This window comes from Syngnathus scovelli, chromosome 17 (genome assembly GCF_024217435.2).
Source record: "Syngnathus scovelli strain Florida chromosome 17, RoL_Ssco_1.2, whole genome shotgun sequence".
Classification (NCBI taxonomy): domain Eukaryota; kingdom Metazoa; phylum Chordata; class Actinopteri; order Syngnathiformes; family Syngnathidae; genus Syngnathus; species Syngnathus scovelli.
This window is the reverse complement of record NC_090863.1, coordinates 6,159,182-6,187,000: the sequence shown is the minus strand read 5'-3', so window position 1 is coordinate 6,187,000 and position 27,819 is coordinate 6,159,182. Positions and strand designations below refer to the sequence as shown.

Genomic DNA, 27,819 nt, shown 5'->3' with positions numbered 1-27,819 from the left:
TCAGCACACAGAGGTGTGTCTTAGCTCCGCCCACAACACAAAGTGTGTGTCAATAAATTAGAATATGGCAGGATATTATCAAGATGTGGCCCGTGATTGGCTGGCGACCAGTCCGGCTTCTCACCCAAAGTCAGCTGGGATAGTCTATGGTCCACCCGCACCCCTAATGACGAGCAGCGCCATAGAAAACGGATAGATGGAGAGTTTAGTCATCAAGAGTCAGTTTATTTCCATAGTCTAAAATGCAAAGGACATAAACAGGATTTGAGAATAAATCCAAAAATGTTTCACTGCGGCAAGCGATTATGTACAAGAAGGAAGTCAATAAACCTTTACAGGATTCAACATTGAGAGTTGACTTTTCTTTCTTTTTTTGTTTTAACTCAGCAACATAGACAAGACTGGACTCATTTGTACTGAAAGTGTTTTTTTGTTTTTTTTCCTTAGTTGAACACAACACAATAAATCATTTACATACATTACAGTGAACTCAAGGGCTCACTATTAGTGCATCGAAGGCTGCCCAATGCTCATATATGAAGGCGTATTAGGGCCAGTGGATTTTTTTTTTTTTTCTTTTCAGTGTGGCCCAAATACTTCTTCACAATCACACATGGAAGATTGTAGTATGCCAGAAAACTCCAGTTGGTGGCATGTTCATTTTTAGTCGCCACTCTATTGACCCAAACATGCTTGCAATACATTGGCGAGCAATTACAATTTGATTGTACCATCAATACGTCGTTCTGATCACTAATTAGTGCGTCACAATTGAGATCAACCATTAGGTAAGAAAATCTTCCAAACCGTTTTGGAATTCAGTCAACTTGGGCTGCGCATTTAAAAAGTCATCATGTTTTTTACAGTGCAATTTGAAAAGTAAAAGGATCCCACTTTAGATGTAGATGTGAGGGGAAAAAAAAAAAGTAGCAGTGACCAAGTGTCAACAAAGTGAGCCACTATTTATACATGAAAATGTAACTCACCCAGTCCTGGTTGAGCTCCAACATCCAGCATGAAGGACCTACACGCTCTCTGCTGCTGTTCAGATTGACGTGTACAAGATATACGACGGACCCGAAAGTTAGCATTGGCTAGCATTGAGCTAATGCGTGCTATAGAATAGAAGAAAACAGCCAGTGACGGTGTCAATAAATCAAAGCTCATACTGTATGAACGTGAGCGGTTTAAATACATGACTTTCCTTCCCTCTCTTTACACCTTCAAAGGGGGAATAACCAAAGTGCTCCGGGCAAACTTGTAAAAAAATAATTTATACACCCCCACGTGACTGAGCAGGAGGGAGAAGTCGGTGTTAAAACGGCTGCCTGCTTACGGGCGATCCTCCCACCAGTCATCACTCCGGTTGCCGCCGTCCCTGGGCTGGATTAGTTGTCATTTATTGAAGGGGAGGCACGCGGGCAGGATGACGGTGGAACAGGCCGGGCCCGCCAAAGGTTCGGCCACCTCGCCTTCCAACTCTGTCCATGTGGCCTTCTCTGGGCTGTAGCAGATGGTTGAAGACTTATACGCCCCCTAGAGGTGAAAGAGGAGAAAAAGAGACAATTTCATGGGGGGAAAAAAAAAGTGGAATCTTTGAACCATGTTGAGATTTAGACTCTCAAAACTAGGAACCTGCTCCCAAAAAAGATGAGATAATTACTCCTAAAGAACAATTACAATATGTGATGTTTAGCGTACCATGCTCCAACTGTAGCCACCCACGAGGAAGATGCTATCATCCAGGACAGTGCAGCCCGGCCCACTGCGTCCCTCCAGGATGGGCGTCTGCAGAATATTCCACTGGTCGGCTTTGGGGTCGTAGCACTCCACTAACATGACGTCTAAATGAGAGAAACCTGTGAGTGGGGACAGAGAAATAACTAAATTATAAAGATAGCTTGGAGTGAATCTAATTACAAAAGACAATAAAATCGGTAAGATGCAGTCCGAATTGAAACGGGCGAGTGGAAAATTACACTTGGCATTTTCCCCTCACATTTCTCGAGTTGGTTCCAAATTAATAAGGGTCTCGCTTTACTGGGAAATATTTTGATCGCTTCAAAATCTTGTTTTGATGGAGAAAAAAATAATCCCTGGCAGGTGTGTGTGTGTGTGTGTGTGTGTGGAAAACGGCACCTGGCAGAGTATTGCAAAAAGGGTCCTGGGCACTGATCTGACCCACTTCACATATCTGGTGTTGGATAGCCTACAAAATCAATAATGTTCTTGCTTTGACGTGGAGATGAAAAAAAAAAAAAAAAAACCTGAAAGGAAAGTGGTTGAAGATCTGACCTGGTTCACATTCTGGTGTCAGTTATGGATCTTGCTTTGAGTCTCAGTTGGATTGAATAAGACTTTTGACATATGAGGGGAGTGTTACAAAAAAGTTCATCTGCGCTGTTGTGGGAGTGAACACAGCCAATTTGATTCACCACCAGTTGAAGCTGCTCCCTTTAAACTCAGCGTTCTTATCCAAACATGTCGAGAAATAATGGCTGAAGAAAAACAACGCTGTAAAGAAGCCGCTACAGAAAGGACGAGAAAATGAAAGGCAAACAGATTGAGGCGAAACAAAGAAGTGACTCACAATGTTTTCACACCATGCAAAACAACAACATTGCTAAAGTAAAGAGAAAGAAAGGAAACAGAAAACAATCAATCTCTTGATTGTTTGCCGACACGGCCTGGCGCTTACCTTTCAAGTGGTTCCCGCCGATGGCGTAGAGGCGATCGTTCATTCCGGCCAGCGTGTGAATGGCGCGCTTGGTGTTCATGTCTTGTTTGCGAGCCCACACGTCCATGAGCGGGTCGTAGCAGTACAGCCACGACACGTACTCGCCGTTGTGGACCCCGCCTGGAAACAAAAAACAAAAAAAACGACCGATCATTACAAAAGAACAGGGCGACAAATACTTTGACGGGATACATTTCATTTCATATCCCCCTGACCTGATATGTAGATCTTGCCGTTGTGCACGGCGCCGGCGTGGGCGGCCAGAGGCTGCGGCAGAGACGACACGTAATTCCACTCGTTGGTGTCCAGGTTGTACGACTCCACGCTGGAGAGGTAGCCCGTCTCGTTGCGGCCGCCGATCACGTACAGGTGCTTGTCCAGGCGGCAGGCGAAGAAGCTGGCTCTCCTGTGGAGGAAGCGGCGCCCGTGAGATAGTTTTTAGTTGATCCGTAGTCCCTTAAAGTGTCCTCACCTCTCCTGCATAGGAGGAAGTTGGATCCAACTGTTGAATCTGGGATCATAGCGACTTACAAAATTGGTGCTGTGTTTTCCTACAGAAATGGAGAAATTGTTTAGAATCAGTCTTCTTAACAGGATGCCCTCTTGATTCACGAACGTGAATGTGGTTTTGTCGTTACCGTTGGGGTTCCACTGGTCCTCTCCGCCGAGCAGCAGCAAGAAGTTCTCCACCTCCACAACGCAGTGATGGGCACTGTTGTAAGGCATGACTGTACGACACACAAAAGTACGACAATCAATGTTAATGGTGTGTAATTGCACATCCATCACAGTAGGTGGCAGTGGCGCTCAAATGTTTTCTTCCCTGATCTCATACTTCAAAATCTTTCCAGACAAAGTAGCAAGAGGACTTGCTGACTATCCTCGTTTAAAAAAAAAAGAAAAATCACTTCTGATGGGGTTCACCTGCTTTTGAGCTCCCCTCCCCTGTCCTCCATCTTCTTTTGTTGCAGTGACCCCCATTGAGATGTGGAGAAATGGTCTTGGGTGACAGTCGTAATGAACATGATCGTGTTCACTCAATAAATCTCGGGCGAGGTGGCGGCCGGGTGGGGCGAGGGGGGCTCCGGCGGAGCACAAATCAGTGGAATGTTAAGGCCCACCTGTCTGTCTCCATCAGTCATTTTCACCGCCGCCTTCCCGGCGCCTGATGGATCACAGTTGCCGCAGAATTAGACAGCCTTGAATCTCATTTCTTTCCAATTGGCCCTCTCGCTACAATCTCACTCGCTCGGCCCTGCCTGACGTGCGCCGACGAGGCGGGAGAAAGCGGCGTGTACGCTAAACACGGCTTTATCTCAAAAGGAGGGGATTAGGTTGCCTGCCTCGGGTGCAGCTCAAAGACAAGTGCCATATGACTGCCAAACTCCCTTACATGCTATTTACATTATCGTTCAGTCAGCAGAATGTAGGCCACGCATGGGCGGCTTTTTATTTGACGTCTAGTGACTTGGAATCATCTTGTACCCGTGGAAAGGGGGCGGGGCATCAGGCTCTGCGGGGAGTACAGTGAGAGGAATCGGGACATTTGCCCTCCCTCTACAGGTGCCTCGGACGCAAGCGGGCCGGCGTGATAAGTGGCAGGCGAGGCGTCATACCTGAGATGGTGGAAAGCATAAAACATGCCATTGGCTTTTATCTCTCCCTCGTGTTGGACCTTATTGTAAAATGAAAGTGGATGAAGTTAATCTAGCTTCTCGCTTTGAGATCCTCCTGCAGGGTCCGCTCCGTGCGTGGCTGCCGTCTACACTGAGCTCAGGGGCTCACTAGAGGGAGTCAGAAACCTCTGCATGAAGGCAGGCCACACTTGACTGACTCCACAGCTAATGCACCAGCTCTGTCTCTTTTGTGTCTTGTGTCTTTTTTTTTTCTTCTCTCCCCGCCCAAACACCATCATTCCCGCACTAGGGTGGAGTGCCTTTTATCTTTAATGATGCAAAGTATGTGATTACGGCCCTTTGTTCACGCTCCCGTCGGTACGCTAGATGGCAAGCTTCACACTGGGATCAACGGCGAGTGACACACAACAAGAGGGAAGAGAATCAAGAATCTTCCCAAATTATCTTGATGAATGTCTTAATCAAAGGCTGTCCCTCTCAGGTTTCGCCTCATTGGAAAGTTATGATTGAATGTTAATAATCTCCCTGGCTTTCACATCCATTGTGTGCGTGGGCCACATCAGAGGCTCGCTGATGTGTTCAGGGGATGATTGTGCAGTTTTGTCCTTCCGCGAGGCCACGGACCATTTGAGTGTTAACTTTTTTTAGTTGTGACTGATGGAAATCCCCACTGACCTTTTTGCTAGTTGCCGCTTGGACCCATGAGGGTTGAGGGTAATGAGCAAAGGACAGTGTAGACTGAGTTGTGCATGTTGAGTGCATACTGATGAATATGGACAAATGTGACCCAAAGGAAAAAAAAAACCCAGTAATGTGATAACCATGAAATAAAAAAAAAGTGGTGTAAATCTTCCAATAGGGCCCATAAAAAATACTAACACTGAGAAATGAGCAATAACAAATAAAAGCTCAATAGGAGCAAATCGAAAAATATTCCTATTATCTGAAGTTTGACCTTTGCATTATGAGAGCAAATGGAGGGGTGAGTCTGGAAAAGGTCGAGGATGGTGGAGAGGGAGGCTCGATTTCGACTCATGAAACACGAGCTCTTGCAACATCATTGATGCTGGAAATACAAACAAGTTCTGTAAATTAAAAAAAATATTGTTGAGCCTCTTATTGAACAGAATAATACGACTTGGAGGAGTTGCAATGTAAATCGACTTCTTTGGACAGCAAACAAGATCAACAGCGCCTCTGCTGGTTGCAGAAAACAATGCCCTCGTTTTCAACTTCGAGACACAATCAGTACCGCACGATCAACAGAAATCCATTTGGACTATTTCAAGTCTAGGCTAAAGAAGTTGCTATAAAAACAAACTATTTCAAAATAGTCTTACCGTTTTACAGATTGTATTTAAAAAAAAAAAACGGTTAGAGACCTGCACCCTAAGCATTCTTTTTTTTTTTTTTCCTACTTAGAAAACGAAGGCCATAGACTACTCTTTAAACTGTGTTTGGGTAAATAATTAGAGCAATTCAGCCACTATTGATCAGCGCTAGCGAGTAATCAGGATGAATTTGAAAGCCATTCGGCAAAGATATCACTCAAAGCCCGCGTTCAATCTCTGCCACTGCAGATCATTAGATTCAAGAGAATCTCATCATGCATCTCGGCAGCATATTTCAGCAAAAACAAGGCGAACCAGGCGTGACGCTCCGCAGTGGCGTGAAGTCACGCTCTGATTAGAAACTTATATTAAAAAGTGATAGTGATATATTATTACCTGAAGGATTTAGGGAACTCCTTCACTCAAATTAACCCGCGTTAAAGTCATCCAAAGGAACGACCGTAAAAATCCTCCAACAGGAGAAAGCTGAAAAAAAAAAACCTCAAATAAAATCTTTTGCTTTCAACTCACTTGTGAGGATCTTCCATGTTTTTTTTTCATCGTCATAGTACTGGACCAAATTGCTGGGGAGGCGATCGGGTCCAGGGGGCAAACCACCCACCAGTAACAGCATTCTCTTATTGGAACGGATTCTGTAATGACAACAGCAAGCACGTGGAGTAAATATATATATATATATATATTTTAAAAAGGCATTGCTACCATAGAAAACATTTATTACAATTAACCAAAAAGGGCCGTGTTATGGAATGAATGGTTATTACACTCTGAAAATGTATCCTTCTAATTAGCTGTGAAGTGAGGATGGTCCTGCAGGGTGCCGCGCCGGAGGCGAAAAGGCAATTGAACCACTTGCCTATACAATGTCTCCATCTCATTGGCCATCATGATTCATGTGACGTGGAGCGGCCGTTTTGTGAGAGTTTGCATGTGATGTATAACCCGGCGGCGCGACACTTTACATTTAAGACAATTGTCTGGCTCCTAATGGGCTCCATCGCAAATCTAGCAATTAGTCACAATCTGCAGTCATTTATATTACACACACACCTTATTTCCTTTTTTCATATTGTCCTTATTTTTATGCATGGCTACATCACTAGCATCTCTCGTGCTCGGTCTGTGCTACTGGCCCACTTGGAATGTGTTTTAGGGGTTATTCGTATGCAAATGAGCCCCTGGACATAGATAATGGTGATTAATTGAGAGGAGAGACACAGTGGCACGTGAAACTAATTATGACAATTTCCGATTCCGTGGTCATTCAGGTCCATGTGTGGAAATAGATATGTTATGCAGATTTCTGCTCCCAAAACATGTAAAAGAGTAGAATGCTTATGCTGATGATTAGAACATCACTGCCAGTGAATATATTTCCAGCTCCTTACAAGATTGTAACAATCAATGCTTGAACAAAAAATAATGACATATATTCTTAGTGAAATGTCTTTTTTGGTAATAAATCAAACATATACCCTCTTTTGGGTGTGCAGCATCCTATCTGATCCCTGATTTAAAAAAATCAGGTAAGCTTCACTACAACACAGAGGTGGGTAACATGTGGCTCGTGGGCCATATGGGACCCTTAGTGGATACTTTCCGGTCCGCCACGCGTCTTTAAAAACAACCGTATATTGCACGACATGCTCAGAATATATCAAATATTTCAAGCCTGTCCTTTGGATGACTATAAAAACTGAATTGGCCCTTGATGCCATAACATAAGCTAACATGGTAAATAGTGAACCGAGAGTCCACGCACGCTTGCGACGACAGCCGGTCTGACCACAACTTGGTTGATATTTAGATGACAAAAGTGGTCATCTTACCTGCTGGCTGTGGTCTGCTTGCAGTGCTGCCGAAAGGGCATCAGGTGGTAGTTCATGGCGTCCAGCAGCAGCTTCTGGCACACGGGGTCATTCCTCATGAAGTCCACCGACTGCACCCTCTCCACCAGCTCCGGGGCCGGGATGAGAGCGAAGCGCAGCCTCTTCATGAGGTCCGGCGCGTAGTGCATGCGGGTCTCTCGGTCGTGCTCCAGCCACAGCACCGACATCTGGAAGAGCGCCAGCTCCGACTCCACCGGCGGCGGCAGAGCGTCCAGCATGGCGCACATCTCCTCGAAGTTAAGCAGCAGCACGTCCTCCACCAGGTACTTGTTGGCCAGCTTCTTGGTCTCATCCAGTCCGTGGAGGGCGGCTATCTTGCAGATCTGCTTGTAGTTCTGCACCGAGATCTGGTCGTTGAGAAACTGCACGCTGAGCTTGGTGATCTGGGGGATGTTGAGTATCTTGCTGACCGACAGCACCTCTTCCACCGTGTCCAGGGAAAGAGTGACATTGGCTGTGTACAGGTACTCCAGCACGAGTCTCAGTCCAACAGAGGAGCAACCCTGCAGGACCAGGTTATTGATGGGCCGGGCACCGGGGGTCACCAGCTTGTCGTCGGGCGAGGACGACGGGGTGCCGCTGCTGCCCTGGTCCCCCTTGCCGCCCTCGTTGTTGCTGATGGCATTGTGGGAGGAGAAGAGCGACCTGAAATACTGGGAGCAGGACGCCAGCACCGCTTTGTGGCAGTGGAAGTGCTGCCCTTGGGCGGTGAGAGTCACATCACAGAAAAGCTGCTTCCTCCAAAGCAGGTTGAGCCCGTGCAGCAGCGTGTCACTGTGCGCCGGGTCAAAGGTGGACGTTCTGTCACCCGATCTGGACATGGCTTCCTGATTGTGGACGCCACCTGGGCAACACATAAACCATGCAAGCCATTTACCTCAAAGCAGCACAACGCATGTTAGGCTCAGTCTAGCAAAGAGAGGGAAAAACATAAGTTACTGATCCAGGACGTCGGAAAATTTACATCCCACGTGGATAAGTCTTCAACTTCTTGTTCACGCAGCAAAAAAACAAAAAAATGTTTACTTCCCATCGTGCAACAAGAACACTACGCAGACTGGAGGCGCAACCGCACGGGAGACCCAAAAGAACGACCGAGATGCTGCGGAGCTTTATCCCGCGACGAGGCTCCGTACGGCGGATACGCAGCGGCGAGATCCTACGCAGCATGGATGTCCGTCCTCTCGTCCTGCCCTGCTACAGCCGTGCTCCCCCGCAACCAAGACGCCGCACGACGCGCGCATTTCTAACCCAAAAAACACTCCATCTTTTCGTCCACCAGAACAAGAAAACGTCTAAAAGTTCCACCGCGATGTGCGCGTCTTTTGTTTGCGTCCGCGCCGTAACAAAACGCCATTTCTGCGTGCGTAAACTTACGCGCGCCTGTGACAACTAAATGATGAGAGCAGCCACAACTTACCTGACACACACTCACCACGCACACACTCCAGAGAAAAAAAGAAAGTAATCTTCAGCGGGGGGTCCTCCGAAAGCTCACTCAAAAGTCTCTTCTTTTGTTCTTCTTTTCAGAAAGAAAAGCGAGTCCAAGCCCCAAAAAGTCCCAATATGGCGTTATTTGTTGATCATTTGTTTCCTCGGAATTAACCAGAAGTGTGCGAGTGTGTGAGAAGGGAGCCGTGCTTTCTGCTAGAGGAGAAGAAGAAGAAGAAGAAGAAGAAATATACGTGTGACAAATTATGCTACCAAGAAACAACACATCATTATCCTTGGGCCTGGGGCTCAGTGAGTCGTAACGAGAGTAATAGGAAATCCACGGTTGGGGAGAGAAACGGTCGTGCATGGCCGGTGGAGAGAGACCATGCAGGGGTATGGATGCTGGAGAGACTCGCAAAATTATGGCTCAAGGCTATTGTAAAAACTGTCGAGCGTAAATGACTGCGATTTCAAACATCTATGGAAGAAAGAAAAGAGGGGAAAAGGGGGGAGAAAAAGGCGAGTCTCTCGTTTTTTTTTCCACCCCTCGCTGTTATGGAGAGAAACCGTCAAGTTTTAGTGCGCATTGCTAATTAGTCAATTTCTCTCTGCCTTCACAGCCCGGCGACTTTGCTGCTGAGCTGAAACTGCTAATTTCTGGGACCAGCCTTTTTTTGGCTGTGAACTGGATGGATGAATGGCTTGTCTCGCACAAATGACAAAAAGCCCCTGCCTTAATCTCCATCGGCAAAATAACCCCTCATCTCCCCCCCCCCCCCCTTGCAGCTAGTCCTTCAAAAAGCAAGGTGCTCCAGACAACTTGTGCATACGCATCATAAATTCCATGTCCACTCTATGTTCATAATGCCCCTCTGTTTTTATGCACGCAAGGGCAGGATCGTAAAAGCGACAACAGATGTAGGTCCTACTGTACTTTCATTCGCACTACTTTTAAATACCGACTTGGACACACGATCAGAGATGGATACTGCATATAATCATCAAGTGGATCGAAAAATTAATCAGAGATTGAATTGTAAATCCAATCAAATCAAATTTGGACTCTGAATCGATACACAGCCAATGTTCACTAAAGTCTTAGAAGTAATACCAACAAAGTGGATTCGAACCTGAGTCCACCTAGCCACAGTCCATTCCTGGTGCCTCCACCATGCATGTCTTAGGGTCTGTCTCACAGTGGTCAACTGGTCTATTGGGTACACCATTTCACTTTTCAACCTCTGAGTATTAGCAACCCTGATTCATATCAAAATGGAATTGGTTGGGGAAAACCTCAAGCAACACCAAAACCAGGCTCCAATATAACAACAAGAAAAAACAATATTCGCATAAGAGCCTGGGTAGGTTAGCAATGATTCCAGAACTCATTGGAATTATCCCCTCAAAACTGTGACCGACTTGAAGTTTGTCGACGTTACGGCAACGGATGGTTAATGACGCTATTAAAAAAAAAATGGTCGAGAATGACTTATTAGGACATAATGAACTGTCAATTAAATAAAGAGCTCAATTAGAGCCAAAAAAACTTCCATGTGGGACTCCCATGGGAGCGGCGGTGACAGATCCCTCAAAAGTTATATGGAATGACAGATAAGGATGAACGTTCACGTACGATGAAACAGAACATTGTGCTACGGATACGCGCTAACTAGCATGTTTTTCAACCGACGTTTGAGTGACGTTAAAAAAAAAACTACAGATTGAAAATGTCAGTTTAAACATGCCTAGTTGGTGTTTACTACAGTTTAAGACGTAGTTGCCAGGACGCGTGGTAGCGCTACAGTAGTTGGCCGTGTTGCACTTGGGAGTCACATACTGTTATCTTTACAAGCGCTCAGTTAGCACTAAATTACCCGAGTCTCCAGCGAGCCATTCCAACACAATAAAATGACCATTTCCAAACTCTTTCAGCTCTTTGTAGCGGCTCGGTCTCCCGAGGCCGCTGGTCTTCAGATTGCTGGGCGTTTATGGTTGCAATGTGCAAGCAGGAAGAGGAGGAGGTGGTGGTGGTGATGCTGGTAAAGGGGGGAGGAGGAGGGAATAGGAGGGAGGAAAAGGGGGGGGGGGGTCATCAGATAAGAGAAGAATTTCAAGACTAATTAAACCCGTTGAGACAAAGAATCACACTACAGTGATTTACAACTCTCTGTGCCAGTTAACCCGACTCATATTTAGGTGTCATATTACACAGATGAGATCAGGTCCACCTCCATGATGCTTAGAAATGTCACAGATAGATATTTTAGTTTTTAATAGCTACAATAAACAAGTGCATTGGATATGAAGAGGCGATTTCTACTCTGTTTTGTTCCATCAACATAAAAGGTGAACGTTTACTCCCGTCAATGCGCTGAAACAAAAAATTCCAAAGTTGTGACTCGCAAAGTCTTTCATCCATAATTCCGTTTGCTAGCTTCCACAGAACGAAAATGCGGGGGGGTGGGTTATGCTAAGACAGAAAGTATTATTTTCCTAAATGGAAGGTGTCAGATGGTCACGCAAATGTGATCGGCTGTTCAAGATCACCGCTTCCCATCTGCAATTTGTGACGTGTGAAAGATTCAGCCCAAATGTGCTCAGCCGGCGTAAATCCTCAGCACTTTCTCTTATCGTGGAAAAGCAAGATAACCAGCTGTTTACAGATCACAGAACATATCATATTAATATCATGGAGAGGGCGATATCATCTTGTTTGTAAAAAAAAAAAAATATATATATATATATATATATTTTTTTTTTTGTTAACTATCTGTGGTATGGGATTGCAGTCTATGAATTCATATGCGTAACGCGAGTCAATTACATTGTTAAGTACGCTAGCACGATTCCACGTGATCCAAAACAAAAACTGTGGCAAGAGTTCTGCTCGAGGTTTTCATTTAACAAGATTGTAATATTTTGCTTATAGCCAAGGTAGGAGAAATGATACTCAAAATTAAAAAAAGAAATAAAAGCTGTCACTTAGATAATGCAATCACAATATATGAAGAAAGCAAGCGAAATATTTACTAATGTATTCATGCAAATGACCTCAATCTACCTATTATTACCTATTACTATTATTATTATTTATTAGCCGGTTCAAATCAACTGAATAACAGTGTGGCACTTTAAAGACATTTGAATGGCAGATTTCTAACCAAAATTAAAAAATTTTAAGTATAAGCAAAATCACAATTTAAAAAATCACAAGTAAAACCTAGCTTGATATTTTGGCTGTTGCATTTAAATGAGAGGTCAGCACTTTTGTTCATTTGTCACACTATCTGATCGAAAATTATATCGTACATGTTAGCACATATGGGGCTAGTCGAGGTCAGAGTATTTTAGAGGATCAGGAGTTTTTGAATGGGTAGCAGCTGCTTGACAAAAACTCTTCGGACTTCTCCATGAATTGGACAAACGAGGTGAGTGAAGGAGTCGGAGGTTGTAACTTCTTGTGTTCAATTTGGGCCAGGAAAGAGAGCTGATTAACAAAGTTATATGAGTATTTATTGCAGCAACAATTAAGTGCGTGCTTGCATTTTTTTTCCCGGTTAGGGATGACTCAACCTAAACCGTCCTAGAGGGGCCAATAAGATAAACCAGACAGGACTAGCAACGTTTGCGTATATGTGCCATTCGGGGAGCCCTGCTGTTCTCTAACCCCCACACATGGCGGAGCCGCCGCAGACACGCCTCAGGGAGTCAGCAGGCAGCCGGGAGAAACAGGCGGTGTGCCCCCCCCCCACCACCCCACACGTATGTTTGGTTCTTAAATGGGGAAAAAACAAAACTACTTTGTGTGGTTCAACTGAAGAGTCCGGACAATATGTGGATGTGGGTTGGGGGTGGGGGGCTTTAAGGTGGAAGTATAAGAGGAGGGGGTGCTGCTTGTGCTGTACAGTCCCCCAGCGTGATGCATCTACCTTCAGGGTGGCAGCAGGCGTGGAGTGGGGTGCGACGGAGCGAGCACGGGCTCAGTGGCGCGGTCACCTGGGGACGCTGGAGCTGTTGTAGCAGGACTGATAGTTCTTCCTTGGGAGGACTGCAAGATGAGCACCATTGTATTAGTCCTTCTCATTGAAAGTTCTCAAGCATCATACTCACAGACGTTTCTAATAATTGGTCCCTTTCATGGAACTAAAGAAATGAGTTTATATCACGGGCTGAACTGGCCTTCTGAATTTCAATGCAGTGCTATTTCATTTTTATTTTCCTACATTTTAACCCGAAAGACTGGCCTACAATTAAGACAGTCCGTTAATCCATTTACAAGTTAGACAGCCAACGGAACCAATCACTATCGGCGATTACGACACAATTGATTGTTTGAGTCTTAGGGAGTCTTTTGGTGGACTGGTGCCATGACTCAAAATCATCTTTTAATATTACTAAGGGGACATGGTAAAGCTCCACACTTGAGAAGGTTAAAAGAGCAACAGTGTTGCTGTTTTGGTTAGCAACAGGGCATAGTAACTCCATGTTTGAACAAAAGAAAATGGATGGATTTAAGCAAAACACATAAAGATTATTTGCAATAATATTCGGTGATAAACACAGTGTTCACTTCAGTAGATTCCTTTGGCAAGGTTGAAACCAGCAAATTATTCCAAAGCTTTTCATTTCATACATTTGCGCGGCAACTTTTAGAGTCCTATCTTTTGGAAAAGTCGGCGTCTAACATGGTCAGCTTTCGCAATTATTCAGTCCACTGACAAGTGAAACAAATGGGAACCAACTCAGTGCATCCTGCATTATCTTCACTCCTTGGATTCGCTGACAATAATTAACACAAGTTTTCTGTTTCTGGGCACCACATACGTTTTCCACTTTTTTCTTCCTGACGTACGAATTACGCCTTGAATTCGAGTCACGGAAGGTCACGTGACATCAGCTCGCCATAAGCACAAGAGCGGACCCCCTCACGCTATTATTATGTGGAGCACATCAACATTACGTCTAATATATGTAGTTAAGTGCAAATACACACTGGCTGGACACTTCATTAGATACTCACACAATCGAATACAAGGGCTGTCAGGGAGGTATTCCTTTAACTATGTGTTTATTATTACATTGCATCACGGAGAGAGCGGCTTGTAATATTTTGAGCACCTCATAAGGGATTCAAAATATGGTATGGTATTTATTTTTGTTGTTGTCGTGCGCAAAGGGAGCAAGACGTCCCTTGCCGCCACTCCTATTTCGGCCGACGAGTGTATTACAGGTTTTTTAATTATAGGGGAGCACATTCCCCCAGCATCCATTAAAGGAATGCCATGCTAATTTTAAAACCTCACAGCAGGCACTGGCGTCGATGGCAAGAAAAGTGGATGAGTTTCTCTTTAACAGCTGTAATTTGTGTTTTCCAATCACCATGCTGATTTCTGCTCATTATGCTCCGGTTTCACACCGGTAAGTGAGCAAAGTTTGGATTGATTGACTCTAATTAACTAAGAAATGTTCCGAGCCACGGATTTATTACCATGCTAGCTAGCCACAAATGTCAGAGACTTTCACAAATTATTATGCCGCTAAGAGAAATATCTGGGAAAATCAGACGAGTGTGAAAGCAGAAGGAACACGTATTGTTATCGCCAAGAATTAGTTTGGCATGTTTTCTGCACGTTTAAAGAATCGCTTGAGAGAATCCGTAACTTTAAAGCATTGACAGATTTTTTTTTTACTTGGCTAAACTTTACGAAAACACAGAATTGCAATGGCTATATTATCGAATTAGTTTTGTTTATGCGATGATTATAATGGATAGTGCGCCATTTTTGTGCTAATCTGCAAATTTTGCAAACTTTCTTCATATATTTTTGTACACATCCTACTAAACTCAACAAAGTCTGCCACACGAAATCAATTGTGTGGCCCCAAAACTTCTCCCTCATTGATATTTCAGACACAGTGGCACATCTCTTCTCCACTCACATTCTTTCCCAGGTCTCCGTCGCCTCGGTGGCTCAACTGTGCTCTCTAGCTCAGGAACAAAAGGCGGCCTGGTCAGAGAGGACACCTCCATTTCCCTGTTTTCAAAAAGACCTCAAAGCAGAGAGTTTTCGTTAGCCGGAGAGCCACGCTCCGATTCACATGGCTCGTCGCTGATGACTAAAAGCGATCGCTGGGGTGGATCGGCGCGAGACGGGCCCGTCGTCTGCATGGTGGCGCCACGCTGAAATGCTGCCTGTAAATCAGATTTGCAGAAGGGATGCCACTATAGAAACCCAGAAAAAGAAATACTTTGATATATCACAGAATACATGGTGAGACTTCGCCATCCTTGTCACAACAAAGCGCAAATACAGTCGGACATCTCCCGAGTGTCCAAAACTGTGTTTTTGTGGTGTTTTGGGGTGTGTGACGGATAGTTGTAACTTCAAATCATTCAGGAGAGGCACAAAGAATGGAAACACATGTCGAGGCCAAGAACTACTAACACTTGTGTGTTTGAATAATACTCTAGTTACAATTTCATATCTTAGTACGTGTGGCTAAAAGCAAAGCGTGGGGAGTCTCTGTCGGTGCAGTCAGTCAGTGACAGCAGTGTCAAATATCGACACTGTCCTTCATTTCTCATCCGCAAAGTGTCGCTTAGTGAGTGGCGGGCCATATCTCAGTTTATGGGTAGGTGCTGCGGTTTTGGTTAGCAATAAAGTTCCGATGGGCTTATCGAGGGAATTGTCTACATGTGAGCAATCTACTGATGTTTTTTTGCCAGATGGGATGAGATGTGTAAATTTAGAATAGCATTTCGATAGAATATCGACTAAAATAATGACTCACTATTTAAGGAATTGTGGTAAAAATCCGTTTTTGCTCGGTGATAGCTGATATTGAGTTTTGGAGGTCACTGTTAGGGATTCTATGCTGGACACGTTAGTGTAGATTTTGGTGCGACAATTTCATTTTTTTGATATTGAAATGTTTTAAGCTATAGACAGCTCTGTGGATGGGCGTGAGGTTGTTGTGTCCACACTGCCCTCTTCTGTTGCCACGAGTAGAGCGGTTGTGCGTGCACGACCACATCCGCAGCACAAAATCAACAACGGTATCTCTATTAGGCTGCCGCAGACAGACACAATGGGAGCCACGTGCATTGGCGGCACATTTTCAACAAATACCACAAAGAATTTGTATTCATGAATCATTTTCATTATTTATCATTCCTATTTTGATGGATGTAAATATTTAATGGGTCCGATTGCGTTTTGGTACGTGTTATTTATTCAGGAACTTTTAAAATGGAGCATGCACCGTCTGCATGATGCCGTTGACAAAAAAAAATATTGATTCTTCAACGCAATCAGTTAATATTTAAATTTGAAATGTTTCCCCGGGCTTTTATATTTTCTTCCCATAGTGCGGAAGGAAGCAACATCTTTTGTGTGCACACTATTTACCCCTGGATTGCTCGGGGCGAGTGTCTCCATAATTTTCACTCCTTTCTCAGGTCCTTCCCACAAAGGACTTAACTAATGATCCGTGGACAAAATGAAGCATTCAAATTTATTCATTAATCATTCATCTCCAGCTCATTGAAAATGCTAAACTTCCACAAAATTAAGATTGAATATTGAAAAGTGATTGAGGGAGACAGCTCTCCTAGTGACGGAGAGCCCGAACGCAATTTGTGGATCGCACATGCGCGCATCCTCACGTGGTGGTCAAGGTGCGCTAAGTGCTAGTTAAGGTCACCGGCTATCACTAGTTGTAATTAGATCTCGGAATCTGGAGAAGCGTAGAATTTCTGTCAACACGGCCTGTAATTATTCTCTTTTCCAATTAATGGTGACATAGATTAATTATCTGATGAGGCAAAGCCAATTGCAATCATTCACCCAGCTAAAATTAGATCAGTCCTGACAGCAGCATGAAAGTCACCTGTTTCATTGTTATGGATCTGCAGCGAGCGAAAGGGGAGGGGGCGAGTGGGGGGGGCGATAGTGAAGCGTGTGAGTAAGTTGTCTGGTCCAGGTGAATGTCCCGAGCTGAAGACATCTACTTGTCCAGCCTGGAATTGTTTGGTCAAGTCGCTAGTGGAGATGGATGCTTGGAACGGCAGAGTTCAATTTCCTGTGATAGCGCGCACGATATACACAAATACACAAAAGCAATCATGAAAATGAACGAGAGTCCATTTTGGAAGAAAGTCACAGCTCACTTCTTTCTTAAACAAGAGACTCTTGGTCAACCAAGTGCGGGTTCAGTGCTCAGCTCTTCTGTTCTCAGCATGCAGTTTTTCTATTAAACTGCCTGGCACTGTCAACCGGCTTGGGAATGTGAGCCGGCGCAGCCATGCAGAAATTCTCTGACTAACAATTATATCAGAAACAGGATCTTGGATTACTGTCCCCAGGGACCGGGCCGGTGGGCGTCTGCTCCAATCATTACCGGCCATTCAACGAGGCAGCGCGCTGCTCTCCACTCTTAGCCATTGTCAATTACGCCATCCCTGGTGTAAAGCCCAAGCAACACAAAGCTGAACTGCCAGTTCCGGCTGCAATGTAGCAGGCTGACAGCCCGCTGCACCCCCCCCCCCCCCCCCCCCCCAACCCCGCCCCCTCCCACTTCACTCCTCACAACCACCGGCAGCACTTCCCCAGTCCCTGAGGTTTGCCGGCATCCTTCCCTCCGAGGCACTTTCCAGCAAAAACCGCAACGGCGCTCGCCGTAGCCTGACCTTCCGGCGGGGTCAAGTGGACATGATGAATCCGTAAGAGGATTGGGTCTGGCTCTAACAGCGATTACCTCTATCGATTTGTTAACTTACAAACTGGCAAATGACTCATTCATGTCGCGCTCAATTAAAAGCTATTAGCATCTCTGTCTAATTCTTAATATTCTGACAGTCTTTCAATTTTTGCCTTCTTTTTTTTTTTTTTTTTTGGGGAAGGCTTGGCCACTTCACACAAGGAGCTAAAGTGAGTGCTGCCTGCTCTGATGGGCCCTGCGCTGAGCTGTGACGGGTGACGGTGCGGTGCGCTTGAATACACCGGCTCTTTTGTCCTTCACACTCTGCAGCCCGCTGATAGCTCCTCCCCACCCCGCCTCGAGCTGCGTGATGTGCCGGGGGTGGGGAGTGTGTGTGTGTGCACTTGTGTGTGTGTGTTTGCATTGAGAGGCTCGGCCAATGAGACATGGCTACCCTCTGTAATGTCCGAGCTGGACCCATCAAAAAGCTTGTCAGCAGTCTGAGGAGTGTGTGTGTGTGTGTGTGTGGGAAACCACTTGATAGTATTTTCACTAGGTAGTCCCCTGGAAAAAAGCGCTAATCAAATTATTGTGTCAGCAAATATCCAACGCATCAGCTTATGTTTGATGAATACCAAGGACAGCGTAGCAATTAAATCAGGTTCAGGTAAAAGCGTTTTTTTTTTTTTTTTTTTTTAACTCTACCTGGCTCTGCTGTAACGCCGGACAAAATGATTCATCACTGTCCCTCCGTCCGCTGTGACCTCAGCTCACATCACGGCGCAGATGAGACGCTGATTACTCCTAATTGAGGATCCTTACGTCTCAACCTTGCGGAATCTGTGGCCGCTGGTCCGCATGAGAGACGAAGGGTTGTTCCAAAAAAAAAAAATCCCATTTTGTCAGCTAATGTCCGACACACGAGGTCACAAGCATAGGCACTCTTGCCGATGCATCGTCTTTCCTATCGGGCGCTAGTCTGAGAACCGAATGGACAGAGTGCAATGACGCAAGGCAAGCGTTCTGACAAATGTGAAGAATTTGGATATAGCAGCATAGACCCAGAAAAAAATAAAAAATAACAATAAATATGGTCTTATCGGCCCCCACTGAACTAAAAAGAAAATGTTGATGAATAATACATTTAGTCGTTTACGCGCTATTTGCATATCATTTCTCTGATGAAAAAAAAGTTTCATTTTCAGGTTACGTGGTGAAGAATTTTCTTGTGTTTAGGAAGCACCGGTTAGTGAAATTTAACAAAGCTACTATGTACTGAACGGTTCTGGAGGATATGATCCAGTGGAAAAACCTTGTCTGGGCTCAAAGTTGAATCACTTTGCAGTGGATGGTGCCACTTCTGCACTTTACTTGCATACATTATCCACGCAAATCGCGTACCTGGGCTGTTTTTATTTTCTGGTCGGCTTCCCGACAAAGAGCCTGGCAGCGGTCCAGTTGAGCCTCGCCGCCGAGGCTGCGTTGTCTGAAGTATTTCACCAAAGCTTTGTGCATCCTCTTCTGCAACAAAGAGAGCTAGGGGGGAGAGAAGGCAGAGAAAAGGAATTGGTAAGGCAGGGAGAGGAAATTAATGGCAGTGTTCAAGAAGAATGATGGAGGGGAATAGAGAAAGCAGTCAATAGCCCATTCTGCAGTACACGGGCCTGACAGGAATTTCACAGTCTCTTGGTTTCTCTGCCCACTCGTGTGCACTCATCAGAATCCAGTCACATCTGGCTGCCAGGATGGGGGGTTAATTTTCTCTAAATGCTTCAGCAGTTTTGTTCTAGCTGAGGCAAACTCTGTGACTGCAAAGCTGATGAGTAAAATATTTCTACTTCACCCAGTTTAACTTTATACCAATCCCCTCAAGACATATTTTACATGTACATGCGGCGCCATGCACCCCCCCACACACACACACATACCCGCCTCCCGGCGAAGGCAGAAATTATTCCTAGCCTCTCGGAAAGGCACGCTTCTGGCTTTATTATTCGAACGCAGTTTTCACGCAAAAAGAGTTTTTTCCATTGTGATTGATGACATGGCAACCTCGCCACCTTTACTCTTTCGACAAAGCTTATAACTGCCGGGCCTCGTCGAAGAACGACAATATAGTGAAAATTCACTTTTGGATTCAATATTAAAGTTGGTGAAATGGGAGTAAGCTTCTGAAATTCTCATTGAACTTTTTTGGACGTGAGTGACCTCTTGACTGTGATGCCAAATTCTTGTCTTGTCTGATAAAAAAAAAAAAAAAAAAAAAAAGATTTGCTGCTATCCTGTGGTGACAATAAGCCATTACAAACCCTTCTGGGTGGGCGTCAATTACTGATTGACTTTTCACTGTTTACAGCAGGTTTCTTTTTCCAGCCCCCGCGAAACACAAATAACATCTTTCTATTTGGATGTGCACATCATCTTGTCGAGCCTTCTTGGTTACTTGTCGGTGTTGGTCCGTTGTTAATTTGTTGTATTGTGACAGCGTGATGCTTCATTTACAGCGGTTCACCTTGACGGCGCTCAGTGTTGTTGGGATGCTGTTTTATTTTCACTGCATCCTTCTGCTGAATAGCAAACAGATTAATGTGGCGCCGATTTTCTGATCCCAATGACGGGTAAAGGCTGTTAGACAACAAAGTGCCTCAAGTCAAGAACAAATCAATTAAAAGTGACCGCAAAGTGCAGTCTGTTATTATAATGTTAATAAGATAGGAGGAAATAGTATGCAAGTATATTCGTTTCAACAGGATGGGTCTGAATCTTTATGTTGACATAAGCTGGTTATAAATAAAAACTAAATTTAGGAATACAGCAAAGAGGCTTGTGTTGTAAGAGTGTCACGTAGAGACAAACAAAAAACGGCGAAGGGCTGAAGCCGGAGTAAAAGGAAATCAGGCTTTGATCATGAGCGTGGCAAATCCTGTCCACAGGATTTCATTTTTGCATGCATTTTGCACTTGATAACATTCATGCAGTTAGATGAGGAATTGCTCAAGTAAAGGTATTAGTCAGTTTTTTGGAACCAATAATATGCATTTGCTCATTGCAAAGGAGAGAGCACATCCTCTTCCTGACATTCAAGCTGTCAAGTGCATTTCCATTCGGGTTAAATCGTGTCACAAACTATCAAGATTCAACACGCCACCTACTAATGTGATTTGTCCCCGAAACAAAGAAAACATACCCGTGCATAAAAGCAGAAGGATTTCCGCATGTGGTTTTTGTCGCTCAACACATCTTGCTTGGCTTCCATGAGGAGCTTCCGGAGGCCTTCGAACTTGCTGGCCAGCCGTTCGTTTTCCCTCAGCGCAACTTGAAGAGCATCCTGGATGAATTCAAATTAAAGGCAAGAAGTTTAAGTTTTATCACACTTATTTCTGATGGGGAAAAGAAATGATGTCAAACCAAAGTGAGAATAATGATGGATTTAAATAAAAGGCAAGACATTTAAATATTATCATACTCAGATTTCAATTATTTCCAATGGGGTAAAGAAATTACATCAAACCAAAGTTAAAATAGCAGCACACCAGGAAAAAAAATGATTAACTTTTTTTTTTTTTTTTTAAATAAGAAATACACTGGCTGAGTTCACTTGATGCGAGTTGAATAATTGCTGAGGCAGCACAATGTGCAGCACTGATGCAAATGTGTGCAAATAAGTGATGCACATTAGACAAGTAGACCATACAAATACATTTGCCATACCGGTTTTGTTGACATTACAGTAATACTGTACTTCTAATTAAAGAAAAAAGAAACAGCAATGTGGGAAAGCTCTCAAGTGTGGCGTCTGTCTACACGTCTCCCCGTTTCATGTTGCCGCTAAATATTTAAAATCTACCTGAAGACATAATGGAGTGTGTCCTCCTATAGTAAAAAGCAAGCAGCTCAACAGTGATGAGTTGAACCCAGCAGAAAGGGGGCCTGTAAACATGACAAATGCCTGCCATTGATTTTGGCTTTAATTACTCCGTGCAGCTCTGACAAAGCCCATCTGACGCTGTTGTTGAAAAGTAAAAGGGAACAAATTACACTTGGTTGCGCATACGAAACTGATAGCGTCTGCACTTTGCATTGTTTACTTTTGCTAATACCGAAATATGCGCATTAAGGAGTGAGCAAAAAAAATGCAAGTGGAACCTTCAAAGTGGAACACGATGGTGACGCAGGTTGCGCTTGTTACAATAAAAACCTTTCCCGTAAGAAATCATATTAACTTATTAAGAAGGTGGCAGGGGGGCATCGTAAAAACTTTACTAGCACTACAGGCGATGTTTTTAGTAACGTTTCCATATTCTTAACTGTCATGCAAGCATAAAGTAGAAGTTAAAGACTGTGTAATTAAACTAAATACTGTACAACTAAACTTAACGGCACTCAGACCCCGACATTGTGCTCTTCATTAGCTACTATGCTAATTTCAGCTGTAGTTTTGAAGTGATTGTACGGATAAGTTTTCCAGAAAATTTGAGTTGAATGTAAAATTGGATTGTGTTTTTATGTACAATGTGTACTGTATGGTGAAGAAAATAACTCAACTTAAAATGGAAAGGCTGGTTATTTCCATGTGACTCGAGGCTAAAATGCTAATGTAGCTATCGCACGTGCTTTATTTTAGCCTTTGTGATTAAAGTAAGCAATTTACTGCGAGCGGGGCGACTCTCATCTTTGTATTTGCCGGGGACTATTGTTGTGGCATCAAATTTTGTCAAGTGCGAAGACGAAAGCCTTTTCTTTGCTCGGCTAACTCTTATCTGGCTAATGGGAGTTGTGTCTGTGCGACTTGTAATTCTTAAATTGTCTCACACCAACAACTTCCTTAAAGTTGCTGCACTTGGATGCGTGCCGGCTTAAGCTCCATTGCCTTTTCTTGTTTTGAACTAATGCATTCTTGATCACCGTTTAATGAAACTATATACCACATGGCGATTTCACATTAGATAAGCCATGTGAAACCCCCATCAGCAAAGAAGGGCTCTGGATGGGGCTTGATAATCCTGCAGATGAAAACCGTACAATGAACAGGGCTCCCTCTCGCAATTGCCGGCGTCTTTTAAATCCCAAATCCAAATTATATGTTTATCCCAAAGCAGTGTCGGCCCGCAGGTAACAAGCGGCGCGAGGCTCGAGGCATCTCCTTGCGACACGCATCATCAAATACATCCAGACAAAAGACTATAACAACTGTGAGTTGTCATTTGTGGGAAAAGCACTTAAACAAGATTGACCATGGCTTGTAGCTTTAATTGCCCGCAGCTCTTTTGTCTGCATCCTGAGGGGGAAACATTGTAACGAGCAATGTGCTAATCCACAAACAAACTGGTTTTTTTTTTTTTTTTTTGGATGCTGTTTTTGTGGATTTTTTCTCGTTTTGACCCCGTACGTCATATGCTCAATTGTCGGCCTGATATGGCGTCACCTTGTTCTTTTGCTTTCTTCTCGCTGCCTCTGCGTGAATCGCTGCCCACGATGACAGCGGCTGAGTCCCTTTTGAATTCCTCCATGTAGAAAGAAGCCCTGGATGAGGAAAAATACAAAAAATATAACATGAAATGTTAAGTGAGCTCCTGAATGAAAACTATACAATCGACAGAGTTGTCATTACATAGTTTCTTACTGAAGTGTTGCCACGGCTTCAGATATCCGTCCGACGTTGTCTTCCATTGTATCCGAAGCATCTCTCAATTGTTCCCACTTCTTTGTCAGCTCACCGATCCTGCCAATTATGTTGTCATATTGTCAGAGACTGGAGCTCCTGTGCACGAGAAGAATAGCTGTCACTCACATTAGCGTCAACAAATGCTACAGAATTAGTCCATTCCAGCAATTGTGAGATGGATCTTTCTTTACCTCGCCAGCTGTCAGTTGGTCACATTTCAGTTCCTTCTCTCTGGATCTATTCTGCTTCTTGCGTCAACTTCTTGACATTCTATAATCACAAGAATAGTGTGGGTCAGTGAATAATAATTCCAATGACAGTTTGTGGTTGATGTATTTGATGCAGCACCTCAACTTGCTCTTCCGGAGCTTTTGTTGCCGTGGACGCCTCCTCAAATTCAGCCTGAAGTTTTATGGTTGATGAGATTTGAGCTTGTTTGGTATTGTTGCAACTCCTCGTTGATATTAACACACTGAAACTGATGGAATGAATATGAGCATTTAAATGAAGGACAAATTTCTCTCTGCCACTACCTTAAGTCCTTCCAACACCTGACCCGTTAGCTTATTTCGTAGCGTTTCCATCCCTCCCTGCAAGGAAGAAAGAAAAGAACCCACAAGAGAGTGTCGAATTTCCCTCGACGCTCCCACACGAAATGTACGACAAGTTACGGGGCAACGCCTCCACTGACCCTGACCCGCTGTTCTTCCGTGAAGGTGAGCTGCCGCTGCCGCTTCAGCTCTGCCCGAGCGACATGGTGCTGGGCCGCAATTCGGGTCACTTGCTGGCGAGCTATTTCCCGTTGCTCGTCAATGGCGGCAACCTTCTGGAGCATCTGCTTCTTTTCCTCGCACATTTGCCTCACCGCCGTCTTGCTAGATGCATGGCGAACCCCCCATAAATGTTAAGTGAGGGTCTATCTAACCTCCAAATTCAGTGGAATATTATTTAAGGCTAAATTTTTGTGTGTGATGATGTACCTTTTTGATATTTGAATATTCAAGCCTTTACAGCGTTTACATTTGAGGCAAATGCTGGGTGAGGGTGGCACAAGTTTCCTCCGCTGGTGCGCCCGCCTTCTCGGCATCCACGATTTCGGTGCAGAGGCTTTTCTCAAGCGTTTCCAAGTGGTTTAACTCTTCTCTGAGGTGACAAATTGTTTTGAAGGTAAGTGAATTAAAAACACGGTCGAGAGGAGGATGTGAAAGCCAAAGTAGTACTGCATATGAAAAACAACAAGCAATCACAACAAAGCAACTTTTTTACTTTGAGTTGTTTTAATTTCCTTAAGGGGGGGGGATGATATGGAAAACTGAGTTTGTAATTGGTTGTATACAAATAGTTAGGTCTCCAAAGTGACTGGCCACCCATCAAGTGTGAAATTAAACAACCAACTACTATAAATCTTTTGTCATCTTTCTATTTTTGAAAACATGCAGGTGACGTGTGAATCGTTTTGAATTTTGCTAACTTCTGATTTTACAATTAGCCAGTGATGGTCTGTAAATGTGTAATTGTGGTGTATAAAAATAGCTGGGATGTGTGATACTAAAATCTGTCATCAGTAATGGCACTAATATAGAACAGAAAATTTCACCAAGACAAAAAAATTAGGGGCGTAAAGTGTGCTATAATTATTCAAATCTGAGCTGACCTTTTTTATTGTTTGTTTGTTTTACTTTGGAGGTGTTGGACTGTAATTGTTCCACTCTATTCTCATAAATTTACCTTGATGAAAAACGTAACAGCGCTCCGTTTTCCCCCACTGAGAAACATTTTCAACTTTCTTCTCGAGGAGTCTTGTTCTTCTTTTCTCTTTGGGCCTCGGTTGACGATCGGCCTTCAGACGCTCGATAATGTATGTGGCCTGTCCGAGGATGTCGTTTATTTTCTTCATCAGTGGTGATTTCTTTCTACGGGGATGACAATGCTCACGCTGTATTGTTTGTTTGCAAGACATAACCATCTTACAATATTGAGCTGAAAAAGCAACCGTTTGAATCTTAGTGAAATCTTGTCTACCTGCTGCTGCCATCAGTTGTCCACCATCCTGCAGAGCTCCTGGATGAGGTGAACAGCTTTGCTGACACTTGGGTAGGTACTGTTGAGCAGTGCACAAGTGCAACGTCGTCCGGAGGAGACGGTCGAGAGGCCTGCTTCATGAGAACATTGAGCTCTGGGAATCAGACTTCGAACCAGAACGTTTGTGTATCACAAACAAACACTTGTCACTATTTAATGAAACAAAGCCCCTTGAAATATACGAGGAGGTAGAACCATCGCAGCATGAACATCAGGAAGCAGCAGATGCAGTTGGAACAAACACTTGCTCTATTTGATTAATTTGACTCTGCAAAGTAATTACAAAAAATTATTTGGCTGTGAAACGTCTTGCGTGACTCCGTACTCTCACTTGGGAAGTGCGGTCGTATAGACTGACATGTTTTGTTTTTGAAAGTGTCAGGGAGAGAGCAGAAAACTAAAGACCGAGCCGAGATGGGGAAAGGGCGCCATCTGGAGGCAAACAATACAAAAAAGTGAGCAAATTGTAACAAAATCATGTTTGAATATCATCAGCTCTAGTCACTAAGCAAAATCAATACTAAAAATATATGTTTGAGATTGATTATTTAGTCATTAACTGCCAACAATTGATAAATTAAATTTCATATAATTGTACACTACGCAATATTAACCATTCATACCGAAATAATTATGTGCTCTATCAGTTGCATAATGATAATAGTGTTAAATTATTAAAAATGTAACAGAATTAAAAATAGATCAATTGATATAAGTGTTTCGTTGGTTAGAGCACTACCAATTAGTCACAAGAGAGGGGCAAAATATTAGAAACACTTCTCAGTGTGATGCAGCTTCCCTTGGCTGTGTCATGCTGTGCTGTTAATGTTAATAAAGGCCAACACTAGCACAAAGTTCCACATACTTGTTGATAATGTAGGAACTACAAAATCGTGTCAAGATGTAAAACAAGGGTGGCAAACTTGGGCCACATCGTAGTTGTGGTTTTCCATGAAGTACGGTCACCAACAAGAAGTACTGGGCAGGCTAATGAGTTAGCAGAAAGATGCTAATTCACCATCGTGCTAACACGCGAAAACGGACTTTAAATGGAATGTAAACGAACATTTGGAGAAATACTACATCGTCCTAAAGGTTAGACACAGGTTTCCTTAATTTAGAAGTTTTAGTTCGACTTTTAAATGTTTTATTCATTTGGGGGGAAATCCGCGATGTAGTGAAGCCGCGATAAACGAAACGCGAAATAGCGAGGGGTCACTGTATATAAAACACATGTAATCACATAACGGGTTTATATTTTACGCAGTATGATTTCAAAATGGCTGGTACAATTAAATCTTACCCTGTTGCCTAAAAGCATAATTCGGTCCTTCTTTTCTTGGAGGGAACGTGGGGGGGGGGGGGGGGGGGGGCTCTATAACGTCAGGGGCACCGATAGCCTCGCTAAAAGTCACCACTTGTGAAGGCAGCATTTTATAGGTACAACACAAAATAAGTTTAGAGCGCGAAAAAAACACAACTATGTTAACTGAACACCCACAAAAACAAAAACCCGCCAGAGCTAACGCTAGCATAAATTGATACCTTCACCTGTCTCCGGATATTGCCAAGTCACTTACCGATCTCGCTCAACGCTTAATTAACTGAGCTAATAACAAATTAATGAGCTCTGCGGGGGTCGTTGTCATGGCAGAAAGTGAAAGTGAATATCGACTTACTTTTAAGTGAATCGTTGACCTACGCTAAGAGGCCCCGTGCGCGATACGGTTTTGGCACTACGCCGGGTTGGCCAAGTTGTCTTTTTTCCAAAGTTTCACTTGAATCAACCAAAGCGCTGTCACTCTTTCTGCGGTGGTTGCTAGGCAACAAGGAGCCGAGCGCCAGGGTCCTGAGGCGTTCAAGAACGTCGCAGACGGTCGGAAACACCCCCTAACAAATTGAACAATTTGTTTAACTAATACATTTCGCTTTCTTTAATGTTCAAAATTTGGTATTTCCTGTAAACATGAACTATTATGTATGATTGTGAAATTGCTAAGCCACATTGCGTATTTTAAATACATGTATCAAAACAAGTTACTCGATGTCTCATATTTTTAGTGTACGTTTAAATCATTTACAGTTTCAGTGCTTTTACCTAAAAAAAAAAAATCTCAGCCGCTGCAAAAACTCTTTCAGGCTTGGTGCGGTAATGTACATTACGTCATTGTCCAATAATAAGAGAGGGGGGGGGTGAAAACTTTGCGTAGTAAATAAATTTGTAAAGAAAAAGGAAAAAGAAAGAAAGCCTCGAGCAATATGGCTTTGTATGTTCTCAATTTTTAATCCAAACTTGAATCATCCTTCAGCAAAAAAAAAAAAA

The 27,819-nt window shown here is 43.8% G+C and overlaps 1 protein-coding gene across 12 annotated transcripts; it reads right to left on the bottom strand.

The window, feature by feature from the left end:
• Nucleotides 1-204: 204 nt before the first annotated feature.
• Nucleotides 205-27,316, bottom strand: klhl14 (kelch-like family member 14). 12 transcript variants are annotated; one of them, XM_049747987.2, is made up of 23 exons: nt 27,176-27,316; nt 25,437-25,570; nt 25,143-25,327; nt 24,395-24,557; nt 24,106-24,289; nt 23,948-24,004; nt 23,763-23,892; nt 23,606-23,684; nt 23,373-23,529; nt 23,175-23,272; nt 20,937-21,077; nt 19,151-19,285; nt 18,455-18,598; nt 14,990-15,242; nt 12,979-13,097; nt 7,556-8,459; nt 6,237-6,358; nt 3,376-3,465; nt 3,210-3,288; nt 2,953-3,143; nt 2,699-2,857; nt 1,702-1,859; nt 205-1,536 (listed from the first exon to the last, which is right to left on the bottom strand). In XM_049747987.2, the coding sequence occupies exons 16-23, from the start codon at nt 8,434-8,436 to the stop codon at nt 1,396-1,398; spliced, it is 1,821 nt and encodes a 606-aa protein (XP_049603944.1). In that variant the 5' UTR covers nt 8,437-8,459; nt 12,979-13,097; nt 14,990-15,242; nt 18,455-18,598; nt 19,151-19,285; nt 20,937-21,077; nt 23,175-23,272; nt 23,373-23,529; nt 23,606-23,684; nt 23,763-23,892; nt 23,948-24,004; nt 24,106-24,289; nt 24,395-24,557; nt 25,143-25,327; nt 25,437-25,570; nt 27,176-27,316; the 3' UTR covers nt 205-1,395. The 12 variants fall into 12 exon arrangements, with proteins under 12 accessions (XP_049603944.1, XP_049603946.1, XP_049603938.1 ...); XM_049747989.2 differs by having other exon boundaries at nt 23,361-23,510; XM_049747981.2 differs by having other exon boundaries at nt 23,373-23,510.
• Between the last annotated feature and the right edge of the window lie 503 nt (nt 27,317-27,819).